Source organism: Nasonia vitripennis, chromosome 1 (genome assembly GCF_009193385.2).
Source record: "Nasonia vitripennis strain AsymCx chromosome 1, Nvit_psr_1.1, whole genome shotgun sequence".
Classification (NCBI taxonomy): Eukaryota; Metazoa; Arthropoda; class Insecta; order Hymenoptera; family Pteromalidae; genus Nasonia; species Nasonia vitripennis.
The window spans coordinates 7,625,099-7,637,441 of record NC_045757.1 but is presented as its reverse complement, the minus strand read 5'-3'; the positions used below and the strand labels follow the sequence as shown (position 1 = coordinate 7,637,441).

At 38.7% G+C, this 12,343-nt stretch overlaps 7 protein-coding genes across 31 annotated transcripts in view; 4 read left to right on the top strand and 3 right to left on the bottom strand.

Moving 5' to 3' along the window:
• pHCl (pH-sensitive chloride channel) overlaps positions 1-12,343 on the bottom strand; it is a 121,455-nt gene that overhangs the window by 93,320 nt on the left and 15,792 nt on the right. Inside the window, exon 2 of one of the 25 annotated variants that reach the window (XM_031921728.1) lies at positions 5,403-5,409. The exons of the other annotated variants lie outside the window; for them this stretch is intronic. The gene's annotated coding sequence lies outside the window, so the exon portion shown is untranslated. The remainder of the gene's footprint in view (positions 1-5,402; positions 5,410-12,343) is intronic. 25 annotated transcript variants of the gene reach the window in all.
• LOC100679485 (trypsin-3) overlaps positions 1-12,343 on the bottom strand; it is a 34,289-nt gene that overhangs the window by 6,196 nt on the left and 15,750 nt on the right. The window lies entirely within an intron of this gene.
• SP11 (serine protease 11) lies at positions 1,637-2,631 on the top strand. Its single transcript, NM_001172580.1, is given in 2 exon segments — positions 1,637-1,713; positions 1,794-2,631. Coding segments are annotated over 2 exon segments (804 nt in total). The 5' UTR covers positions 1,637-1,667; the 3' UTR covers positions 2,552-2,631.
• LOC103315859 (trypsin-3-like) lies at positions 3,852-4,784 on the top strand. The gene is made up of 2 exons (XM_008206799.3): positions 3,852-3,897; positions 3,977-4,784. Exons 1-2 carry the CDS (start codon positions 3,852-3,854, stop codon positions 4,732-4,734), a joined length of 804 nt encoding a protein of 267 aa, XP_008205021.1. The 3' UTR covers positions 4,735-4,784.
• LOC103315860 (vitellin-degrading protease-like) lies at positions 6,486-7,496 on the top strand. The gene is made up of 2 exons (XM_008206800.2): positions 6,486-6,531; positions 6,615-7,496. The coding sequence occupies exons 1-2, from the start codon at positions 6,486-6,488 to the stop codon at positions 7,370-7,372; spliced, it is 804 nt and encodes a 267-aa protein (XP_008205022.1). The 3' UTR covers positions 7,373-7,496.
• LOC103315861 (trypsin 5G1-like) lies at positions 8,638-9,354 on the top strand. The gene is given in 2 exon segments (XM_031922873.1): positions 8,638-8,806; positions 8,809-9,354. Coding segments are annotated over 2 exon segments (708 nt in total). The 5' UTR covers positions 8,638-8,644.
• Positions 10,566-11,580, bottom strand: LOC103315862 (trypsin-3-like). The gene is made up of 2 exons (XM_031925964.1): positions 11,535-11,580; positions 10,566-11,478 (listed from the first exon to the last, which is right to left on the bottom strand). Exons 1-2 carry the CDS (start codon positions 11,578-11,580, stop codon positions 10,691-10,693), a joined length of 834 nt encoding a protein of 277 aa, XP_031781824.1. The 3' UTR covers positions 10,566-10,690.

The window sequence follows — 12,343 nt, the reverse complement described above, 5'->3', positions numbered from 1 at the left end:
AGGAAAATTCTTTTAGCACTACGAAATTGAGACCAGAGGAACAAGAATACCCGAAATAACTTTTTCTCCCAAAATGCATGTAAACTCTGGCATTATCATATCTCATCATCTCAATCGAACCATATCGTTCCAGCGATAACATGCATTTCGCGTGCGCGTAGATAGCTTTCCCAGATAAAAGAAAACAAATGAAACTTTTGCACGTGATTTGTAAGCCAGAGGGACAGCAAAACACACGATACGCCCAAGATGAAATTCACTGCAGCAGCACTCGAGATCGCTGAACAGGCAAACCGAATCGATTTCCGAGACTGCGGTCTGCGAGACGGAAACTTCCTATATCACTCGTGGAAATCGGATTGAGGGGAAGGGCTTTTGCGTCCGGTCCGATTCCGTCGACCCAAGCAGAAGTTACTTTGCTTCGATAGACCATGTAACTGCAACCATACCATCATAATTACGTTCATTCTAATTTCACCTAAATGTTTCGTACCACATGATACTCCACAACATAATACTTTCATGCAACAATTGCATTTGTGCTGTGTAAGACTCCAGAGAGCAAGATAATGTCGTAGCAGCAGCAGCAAGGACCGTAAATCGCAGCGACGCGTTGCACACGGGGACGCATTATTATCCGTCAGACGCGGCGGAAGTGTATAGTGTCCTGCAGCGCAGATCGATACTCCGTTGCTCTCTACAGCTGTGGAGAGCTCCTTCGAGGAGGTCAAAATTTTCTACTTTATTTTTTCTATTCGAGAGTTTCAAACGTTTTCGGGACGTTATCTCGCGCGCGTTGGGAAATCGCACTCGACTCGCTCGATGTGTGCAGCCGATGAGCTCTTGACCGCCTGCGCCCAAGTAGGTAAACTCTATAGGTGGCATGTATGTACGTATGTGTGTACTCTCTATCGCGGTTTATCAATTGCAGCGCGCGGTGGAGGCTTATCGCGCAAGGGAATCCGATGACTCGTAGCTAAAAGAGCAACAGTGATAAGGATTCCATGCGCGCGATTTATTGCATTTAATGACGTTTTTAGGTGCATTCGGGTGATGTTCATGTTATTATCATACTATTTTTGTATGTTACGAGTTTATTGAGAATAAGCAAAGAATTATTAACTGCTGCTTAATTTTCAAATAATTATAACGGTCTAATTGGAACACATTTTAATGTTCAGAGGTAGATTTTAATTAGCTATGTATTATCGGATTATTGTAAACCAATACGGCGCTCGCAGTACGGATTCCTTCCTTCTGCATTGGATAGGATCAAAGCTAGTTTGTCCGTATACAAACATTTATTTAATGTTTGTAAACGCTATGATTAAACAAGAATCTGCTGCATCAGAGACGTTAGCAGATAATGAAACACCGATTTTCCACCTATGACTTTCCAGATAAAGATACGATAAGGAGTAAAAGTATAGACACGGCCGTAGCAATCGATCTTCTCTAGCTCACCCAAATCCTTAAAGTATTCGTTTTTTTTTTGGCAATCGCGTGACGCTCAGTGCGTAAAAAATGTCGACAATACAGATTCACTGGATTAGAAGGCAAATTTGGAGCTTAATCCTGGGAAACGATGTGAACGACACCGTTTGGTATAAATTACGAAGATTTGCTAGGTTGAGACAAGTGTTCTACAACACAACGGTACAAGCAACATGTTGGGAATAATCGTTCTATGCGTGGCTTTCGTTTTGGCTAGTGGTAAGTACCTTTTTATATGAGTTGAATATATCAGTTGTCCATTGCATAAATTCATACAAAATGTTGGTTACGTTGCATAGGGAACCCTATCCCGGCGTCACCCATAGCGAGACCAGCTATGGATCCCTTCTATCCGCAGGGTCGCATAGTTGGCGGTCGAGAGACAACGATTGAAGAACACCCCTGGCAGGTGTCTCTCCAGGTCTTGGGCTTTCACTTTTGCGGTGGAAGCATCATCTCTGAGGACACGATTTTAACAGCTGGTCACTGTACCGTCAGCTATCCAGCTTCGATGATGGCAGTTAGACTTGGCAGTTCCAGAACCGACAGAGGAGGTGTCCTGCACGAAGTCCGCGAAATCGTACGCCACGAGAACTACAAAACCAACATCTTGGGTATTCCAGTAAACGACGTCGCTGTACTCAAGCTAAAAGCATCGATCAAATTGGACAACACCAGACAGCCCGTTCCCCTCTTCGACCTAAACGAGGTGGCTCCCGAAGGTGTTTTGTCCACTATCTCTGGATGGGGTGACCTCGAAGAGGCTGGAGCGTCTCCAGACGTTCTTCACACGGTCGATGTACCTATTGTCACCAAAACAGAGTGCAACAAGGCCTACGAATCTTGGGGTGGTATTCCAGAGGGTCAGATTTGCGCCGCATTCCCAGCTGGAGGTAGAGACACCTGCCAGGGTGACTCGGGTGGCCCTCTCGTCCTTGCTGGACGACAAGCTGGTATTGTATCATGGGGCAATGGCTGCGCTCGAAAGGGATACCCTGGAGTTTACACCGAAATCGCATCTTTCCGTGACTGGATCAAGGAGCATGCAACCGTATAAATAATATTTTTGGATTGAAATATATTTACTTGACTATGGAATAAATAGAATTGATTAAAATAAAATTGTTTCCTGGATCATAAAATACATATTTTCTTCTATTTGTATACGCTTATTCCCGTTACCTTAAAATCTATGTGAAACAAGAAATATGAAATTCTTTCTGTAAATATATGATGCCACCAATACAAGGTAGCAGTCGTGAAAAGTTATTATTTAAACCGAAAATTTTTTATCATTATAGTATCTGCCATTGAAAATTCAGATATTGCAAATTTATTCAAAAATAATAAGCAATCCTTTAACAATCCAAAAAGGTCAATTACATTGTATCATTCATCTTCTTAGTGCAATGATAACCAAATCGTGCGATTAATCTGTTCACATTTACGTGCTTATTGATGATTTCGTTTGTGCGATTCCACCTGATTAGTTTGCGTGTGCTATCGTTCATGCGAGGTGCGATCAATGAACCGGTGAGGCTAATTGAGGGTTAAAACTGGCTTATCGCTGTGCACGATCTTCGTCGCTACATGACGTTGAAATTTCGGCACGCATCCAACTTGCAGCAATATGATTAACAGCCGCTACTGCACGTATGAAAATTAACACCATATAGAGGAAATCACATTAATAATGCATTCTCTTGTATTCTTGATTTTATTATATTGATATGATGACTGTTAATACATTAATTAATGCAAATCTTATCTATAATACTAATATAACTAAACTATAATACAACAAAAAAATCCATTTTATTAATTCATACTGCAAACCATTATCAACAGTGTAAATAAATTGAATAATATAGCAGTAAAAAAATATATGTACATATAAAAAATTGGAAAATGAATTCTCTTCCTTAGCTTCTATCTCACGGTGATTATCAAGCATTCTATGGAAAGATAAACGCAGCCGCCGTTATAGTAAAAAGTCCATTTATAAAGTTGAAACTTAAGCAAAGATATTTTCTTGAACCAGCATTTCACTTGTAATACACAAAAAAGACTTTTGTCTTTCCCGCTTCGAAGTCATCTAAAGACTGATGCCCTGATATCACACCAGACTTGGCGATCAATCTTTTTACAGACATCCAATAGCAGAATCAATTATCACTCGACCGACGATCCTGATGTTTTAATCGTTACTTTTAAGCCTCAAGAATAATTAAACATTCTTTTTGGTTATTCGAGAGCTTAAAAATGACTTATCGAAAATCAATCTTTAACTTCAAGTATAAATAAAGAATCTTTCTTGATTTGTTGCAAAGTACTCCAGCATACGCTGAAGAGACAACATGGTTCGACTCATTGTCGCAGCGTTCATTTTTGGCTTGGCTGCCGGTAAGTACTTTTGTATATACTTTTATGTGATATATAATATATAGTGATGTTCTAAACAATCAATTTATTATACTTACAGGACATGAAAATGTTCATCCGCCAAAGTCCATCATAGGCATCAACCCTTTCACCCCTCAGGGTCGCATTGTCGGAGGTCGGGAGACTAGCATAGAGGAGCACCCTTGGCAGGTATCTCTTCAGTTTCTTGGATTCCACTTCTGCGGTGGAAGTATCATCTCTCAAGATACAATCCTTACTGCCGGTCACTGTACGGTCAGCTATCCAGCCTCAATGATGTCCGTGAGGGTTGGAAGTTCCAGAACTGCCGACGGTGGAGCTCTTCATGATGTCCACGAGATTGTACGCCACGAGAACTTTAAAACCAACATCTATGGTATCCCGGAGAACGATGTGGCTTTGCTCAAGCTGAAGTCTAGCATCGACCTAAGCAAGACAACCCAACCGATTCCTCTATTCGATCTGAAAGAAGAAGTCACCGAAGGTGTCTTGTCAACCATTTCCGGTTGGGGTGCGACTAGAGAAGGTGGAAATGCCCCTGCAGTTCTTCGCACTGTTGACGTTCCGATCGTCACTAAGGCCGAATGTAGCAAGGCTTACGAGTCATGGGGTGGTATCCCAGAGGGTCAAATTTGCGCTGCCTATCCAACTGGTGGAAAGGACACCTGCCAGGGTGACTCCGGCGGTCCTCTCGTCGTTGCTGGACGCCAAGCCGGTATCGTCTCCTGGGGTAACGGTTGCGCCAGACAGGGATATCCCGGCGTTTATACTGAAATCGCAGCTGTCCGCGAATGGATCAATGAGCACGCTAATGTATAATGTAAAAATGTACTCCCTGTGTAACAGAATTTTTGTGCAACTATAAATGACTGAAGCACAAGAGGAATAAAATTTGATTTTAACAACAATTTCCTTGTTCATCAGCTTAAACCTATATACGTTGCATATTTTTCATATAAAGGTTCATCTTTTATGACTTTTTCATAAAACCTTTAGATTTTTTTCTTTCCCATAGTGTACTTAAGTCACAATTCTTTAGTTATAAATTGCATAGAGTTGAGCAGTAACATGTTATAGCTATTTAATAAAAATATGTATAAGACGAAAAGATCATTATCATTTGTATCATTCTTACTTTTATAATAAACCAAGGATGATATCCAGTTAACTTATCTGTATCATTACATTTGTTATCAATGCACCGTTACGATACATTTATATTTTCAAACATATACAAATCATAAGGTATACTGCTACTTCTTATTGCACCGAAAAGTCTATGTATCATACTGTGCTTTGTTGATGAATAGTTGAAATAAACTTAACTGAGCGCAAATAAACACTTCTAAACAACAGTATCATAGTACAGAGAAGCACTTCTGCAGTTCTCCGTACCGTATATGTGCCGATCGTCACCAATGCCGACTATCACAAAGCTTATCAATCCATGGGGTAGCCTTTCTTAAGGTTAGATATGTGCTGCTTACCTAGCCGCTGGCAATGACACCTGCCAGAGTGATTCCCATGGTCCTATGATCATCAGTGAACATTAAGCTAAAGTCGTCTCGCGTGGCAATGGATGTGCGCGGACACGTATGCCTGGCGTTTATAAGGAGATCGCATCTTTCCAGAACTCTGGATCGCTAGAAAGGCTGGTGTTTGAAGCACTGACTTTATATTATATTATTTATATGTATAAAAGATCAATGTATACCTAATAAAAAGAAATTCATAACAATAATGTTTCTTTTTATTAAATTAATGATTAAACGTATGAACTTAGTTACGTAAATGATTTTCGAAAAAAGTCCTAAATATATTACAGATGCAATGAGTACAAATATGGCATTTCTATTCCAATTTCTTATCCATTATCTATCCAACCAGTCTCAACATGATTGGCATCTTTAATAGTATGCCTTGTTACAATCATATTTCGTTACACCGACATTCTTGAATGATGCTTAAAGTAGCGTGCTTTTTCTTGCGAAACCAAAGAATAGGATACCCTATATTCTGGCAGACACGAATAAGCCTTTAGTTTGAGAACTGCGATAATGCTGTACCCCTCACATTTACCATTTTGAACTTCTCTAGACGTGTGCTCAAGACAAAACATCGAAAATTGGATAACTAAGAAATCTCTAAAATATAACTTTTGATAAAATGACAAAATTAACTTTAATTTTTTGGACTTGCTTTCATTTGTTATAAATTTTATTATTAAAAAAACTTTTACAATAAAATCATGCAAATAAAATATGGTAAATATTGTATTACTATTGTAATAAAGAGTTAACTTTGACAGACATAAAACGCTTTATCATTGTAAAAGAATACTGATCAATCTTTTTTTATATATAGATTCGCGATTGATTGCATTTAAAAGACTAATTGTAACCAGCTTATCATTGTAATCCATTATACCTAGGAACGTGAATAATCCATTTACGCAAATTAAAATCCCAAAGAAGCTTATTGCAAATACCTACGGTATTTAAAACTCTACGTATAAATAACAATGGATTTCCCATTTTTGGCAGTGCACTTCAGCACACAGTAAAAGCAAAATGACTCGACTTGTCTTTCTGATCGCTCTCGTGTCTTTGGCTGCTGGTAAGTTATTCATTTTTGAACATTTTTAATTAATAAAAAATATTTTGTGTTGGAAAGTTATTGAACAGTTAAATAACTTATAGGTAGTCCGAGGCCCATGCCTCCACATACCATAGTGGGCATAAATCCATTCACGCCCCAGGGTCGCATCGTGGGCGGACGGGAAACCACAATTGAAGAGCATCCATGGCAAGTGTCTCTCCAGGTCTCCGGTTTCCACTTCTGCGGTGGCAGTATCATCTCCGACAATGTCATCCTTACAGCCGGTCACTGCACAGTTAGCTATCCAGCTCAGTCCATAACAGTCAGAGTCGGCAGTTCCAGAACTGCTAATGGTGGAGCACTTCATCAAGTCAACGAGATTGTTCGCCACGAGAACTTTAAAACCAATATGTATGGCATACCGGAGAACGATGTTGCTCTGCTTAAGCTCTCGTCAAGCATTCAATTAGGCAAAACGAGCAAGTCGATACCACTGTTCGCTAAAAATGAGGAAGCTCCCGAAGGTGTGCTGTCTACAATCTCTGGCTGGGGTGCGCTCATAGAAGGTGGATGGGCTCCTGAAGTACTTCAAACGGTTGACGTGCCAATTGTTACTAAGGCAGATTGCACCAAGGCTTATCAATCTTGGGGTGGAGTCCCCGAGGGACAGATTTGCGCTGCGTTCCCAGCTGGAGGCAAGGACACTTGCCAGGGCGACTCGGGTGGCCCACTAGTCATCGCTGGACGACAAGCTGGAATTGTATCATGGGGCAACGGATGTGCTCGAAAGGGCTACCCCGGAGTTTATACCGAAGTAGCTTCTTTCCAGGACTGGATCGTGAAAAATGCTAATCTTTGATCGATTAGCAGCCTTTTTAATGTATCTGGCCTCTAAAAATAATCTGAAATATATCCAAAGAACCAAAAATAAAATGTCAAAGAAATAATTCATCTCTTTATGATATAAAAAACACACCTATCCTCAATTAATAAATGCTTTTCGTGTACATATATTACGAAAATTTTAGAACTCTGATTAAGCGCAGCTTCTGCGATGATCCAAAATATTACCATATACTAGACGTCGAAAATCGTGCATTTTTTGGTTTAACTTATAATTCGGCGATTTCGATAACCTTGTCACGCTTTCTCCGTATACTAACTTACGCAGGCCTTAAATTTGATTAAAATTACGCAGAGTGAGTTCCGGCACAGGGTTATAGAAATAAATTGAAAATAAAATAAAATCTATGGAAGAAAAAGCACGTATTTATTAGTTATAAGATTACAGAACGAAATAGAAAATAAAAAATAAAATAAAATTCATGAGTAAAGGAATATGCGTATTTCTTAGGTTAACTTATCCGGTGATTCCGGTAATTTTGGCGCGTTTTCTACGTATTACAATCTATGTAGGCTTAAAGAGGACAAAAAACACAAACTCATTTAGGGTGAATCCCGGCGCAGGCCCTTCTAAGTCCTAAAATATTACTTCATACTAGACCTTAAAAATTGTGATTATCTCGTGTTCACTCATCGAGTGTATTCAATAACTTTGCACATTTTCTTCATAGATACGTAGGCTAAAAAAAAAGACGAAAGTCAACAAACTAATCTAAATGAGATTTTAATCAAGATCGCAATTTATTGATCTTAAAGGATTAACGATACAATGATCGATTACTTAGCGCATGAATCCTTGACTAATGAAAATTCTGCATCTTACGATTTTTTTTTAAAGACGCTTTTCATACAAAAGGAAAATGGTTCGATTCATTTATCCATTCGGATTTACGTATTATTTTATTTATTGGCGCTTTACTCTGGATAATCCATTCATATCTTAGCCAACACGACAATGCATTAAACTTAGTAGTCTAGTCAACGAATTATCGGATTTTGTCATTAATAAGCCTTCAAATTTTTAGTATAAATTTCAACTTTTTCACAGGCAGTAACGAGTCCTCCAATAGTACGTGCCACATAAACATATTCAGAATTGCGATTGTAGTCATTTTAATGGCGTTAGCTATTGGTAAGTAATCTCTCTTAGCTATATTCGAAAAGTTTTCAAAATATAAAACCGATTCATTCAACAGCGAATCCTATCCGGATTCTCAAACGACCACTAATGGGACTAAATCCATTCACGCCTCAAGGGCGCATCGTCGGCGGTCGAGAAACAACCATAGAAGAACAACCCTGGCAAGTGTCTATTCAAGTCTTGGGTTTCCATTTCTGCGGTGGTAGCATCATCTCCAACAACGTCGTCCTGACTGCCGGTCACTGTACCGTAGCTACCCGGCCGAGTCCATGTCAGTTCGTGTTGGAAGCTCTCGAGCTGCATCGGGAGGAGTTTTGCACAAAGTTGAAAAGATTGTGCGTCACGAAAACTATAAGACAAATTTATTTGGCATCCCCAGTAATGATATTGCTATACTCAAGTTGAAGACATCGATCGATTTGAGTAAAAGTGCTTAACCCGTTTCATTGTACAATTTTAATGAAGCAGTCATTGAAGGGGTATTATCCACCATTTCTGGATGGGGTTCTCTAGAAAAAGGCGGATGTACTATCGAGATTCTAAGAACTGTTGACGTGCCTATCGTGACGAAAAAAAATTGCAGCGATGCCTATTGGATTTGGGGAGGTATTCCTGAAGGCCAAATCTGCGCAGCCTTCCCTGATGGTGGTAAGGACACTTGTCAAGGTGCCTCTGGTGGTCCACTAGTTATTGATGGACGTCAGGCTGGTATTGTTTCTTGGAGTAATGGCTGCGCTAGGAAGAGGTATCCTGGAGTTTATACGGAAATTGCGATTTTCCGAAACTGGATTAAATAGAATGCAGGTGTTTAAATTATAATGCAAAATATCTGCTCATATAATTTTGTAAACACTCGTTTAAATAAATTTTAAAATCAAAAACTTTATTTTAATTTCATTTATTCGATAAATGTAAATATTGCAAAAGCGCATTTTAATAATTGAGAAGTAATAATTATCTACAGTAACCATTATAAAGTAAAGATATAATGATTTAGTTTACCATGTATTTTACTTTATTAGATCAATTACTTCGAGCTTCAAAAGACAAACTTATGAAATGCATAAATCTACTAGTTGTTTGAATGTAATAAAGCTCTGACCCGAATGGCAGTAAGGATCACTTTCTATTTGCAATACTCTTGGATAGCATAGATTATGTAGGCCTTCATAAAGCTGCTGTTCTTGGTGAGAAACCTTAAATTTATGAGGACTTAGATAAATTTATTTTATGTACTACGCGAACGATTTTCGCCTTTTTCGTACCTATTAATAGGGACTAAAGTGACTTTTTTTTGACTGGCGGGCAAAAAAGTTATTTTAGCGGGCAATAAAAACCTTTATTGCCCGCAAAATTTTATTTTTTGTAGTTTAAAAAAAAAGTTGATTTTGATAAATTTGCATTATTTATTATTAAATAAAAAAGGTACAAACTGTTATGTTCTTGAACAATATATAATTTATAACTAAATATAAATTAACATTGTCGAAATTTCTTATTTTTTTCATTAAAACCCTTTACATAATACTTTATTTCATTTTTTTCCAATTTTCTCATTATAAATTCGGTACTGTTAAAATCAATTATTTATTTACAAAAAAAAAACAAAAATGAATTTGACTTTTATATAATGTTTGAACAAGACAAGAGCACGGTTGCCGTGTCAAAAAATAGTCACATCAGTCCCTCTTAACACGTACGAAAAAACGCGAAAATACGTCCACGCGTTACATAAAATATGGTATGCACCAAGGGCTAAGTGGGCTTTTTGGCCTCGTGGATTTTGCAGTACTCGTCTGCGACTCGTAAACGCCCTCGCCTTCGGCTCGGGCTAACTCGCCTTGACTCGTACTGCAAAATCCACACTCGGCCTAAAAAATCCCACTGTCCTTGGTACACAATATACTATTATGTGTTTTCCTTAAAATAAATATATATTTTTTTAAAACGATTATTTTATGAATAAAAAAAGTACTGTTAAATTGGCTATGAATTTACAAATCTTTAAGAAATTTCATCAAGAAAAGCAGATATTAATAAAATTAAAGGAAAGGGATGCAATTACAGAAATTATGTATAGTTTTTAACTGATTTTATTCATATCAAGCCAGTAAATAAAAGGCAAATGTAGACTCATGCATTCGCATGTTCTCTTATCCATTCTCGAACAGCCGCAATCTCAGTGTAGACTCCGGGGTATCCCTTCCTGGCACAGCCGTTGCCCCACGAGACAATTCCAGCTTGTCGTCCAGCAATGACGAGCGGGCCACCGGAATCGCCTTGGCAGGTGTCCTTACCACCGGCTGGGAAAGCAGCGCAAATCTGTCCCTGGGGAATACCACCCCATGGTTCGTAAGCCTTGCTGCAGTCCGTCTTGGAGACAATGGGTACGTCTACGGTGTGCAGAACAGCAGGAGCATTGCCACCCTCTTGAAGATTTCCCCAACCTGAAATGGTGGACAGCACACCTTCGGGAGCGTTTTCCTTCGCATCGAACAGCGGGATGGGTCGGCTTGTTTTGCCCAACACAATGCTTGATTTGAGCTTCAGTACAGCAACATCGTTTTCTGGGGCACCATAAAATCCGGTTCTATAGTTTTCATGGCGAACAACTTTCTGAACTTCATGAAGTGCTCCTCCACTAGATGTTTTGGAACTGCCAACCCGCACGGACATCATTGAGGCTGGATAGTTGACGGTACAGTGGCCAGCTGTCAGTATTGTGTCCTCGGATATGATGCTACCGCCACAAAAGTGGAAACCTGACACCTGGAGGGACACCTGCCAGGGATGTTCTTCGATACTTGTCTCCCGACCACCAACTATACGTCCCTGAGGATAGAACGAATCCAGAACTGGTCGACAGCGACCAGCGGGGATCGGGTCACCTAGAGAAGTGCCTACAAAATTACCATTTTTTACTGTTCACCGAAATTTTTATATTTGATTTTAATAAATATCTCTATATTTTACTTACCGAGCACCGAAGAAAGAACGAGGATTACAAGACTAACGCGTAACATGTTGTTGTTTGAACGTGTGCCGGAGCACTTGCTATAAGAACAACATGCGCCGAATTTATACTCGAACCAGCGGATACAGTTTGACAAAGCGTGATCGTTAAACCTTTAGAATTAGCCAAATAAGTTCAACGTTTCGCCTGCATTGCGAAACTGATAATCAGACGGAAATTCGCAGCGGATCATTGCATTGATACCTGGATTTAAATATTTGAAAAAGATCGATCGATTAATTCTAGGTGCGTTATCACAATAATTTGGTCTGGGAACCGTTACCTATCTTCTTTTTATTATGTTTTAGTGACAATAGAAATATAAAAATAAGTGCAGTCATGAATTGCAAGTCTGATTTCTAGCAATTTATTTTATTTGTGATAATTTATTGACTTATTAAAAAACAGATTGTTTAAAAAATATTTTTGTTAGAGCTATTAAAAAAACATTCCTAAATTAACTTTTTATTCAAAATTGAATTCGTGAAATAAAAAGAAAATCTGTAAAAAAAAAAAATAAATAAAGTGCACTGAGAATAAGAAGCAATTAAAAAAAGTCTTGATAAAATCTGCTTTTTCTCACGCATATTGTCAAAGACGCAGCATTACATAATTTTGTGCGCTGATGCCGAATTCTCTTATCAGGAACTAATTTAGGACCTCTTCAGTTATCTGACATTATCCGGAAGTATCCGGCGTTTGCGTTAGATTTCCACAAATTTGACGATTTTATATGTTAATTCATTGAAACGAAAGAAAATAATAGTAACAAA

Bases quoted from the DNA above. Each gene is read 5' to 3' on its own strand.
- LOC103315859 (XM_008206799.3), top strand. From the start codon at position 3,852: ATGGTTCGACTCATTGTCGCAGCGTTCATTTTTGGCTTGGCTGCCG. The intron at 3,898-3,976 runs GTAAGTACTTTT...TTATACTTACAG, and splicing joins CATTTTTGGCTTGGCTGCCG to GACATGAAAATGTTCATCCG.
- LOC103315862 (XM_031925964.1), bottom strand. From the start codon at position 11,580: ATGTTACGCGTTAGTCTTGTAATCCTCGTTCTTTCTTCGGTGCTCG. The intron at 11,479-11,534 runs GTAAGTAAAATA...TTCGGTGAACAG, and splicing joins CGTTCTTTCTTCGGTGCTCG to TAAAAAATGGTAATTTTGTA.
- LOC103315860 (XM_008206800.2), top strand. From the start codon at position 6,486: ATGACTCGACTTGTCTTTCTGATCGCTCTCGTGTCTTTGGCTGCTG. The intron at 6,532-6,614 runs GTAAGTTATTCA...AATAACTTATAG, and splicing joins TCTCGTGTCTTTGGCTGCTG to GTAGTCCGAGGCCCATGCCT.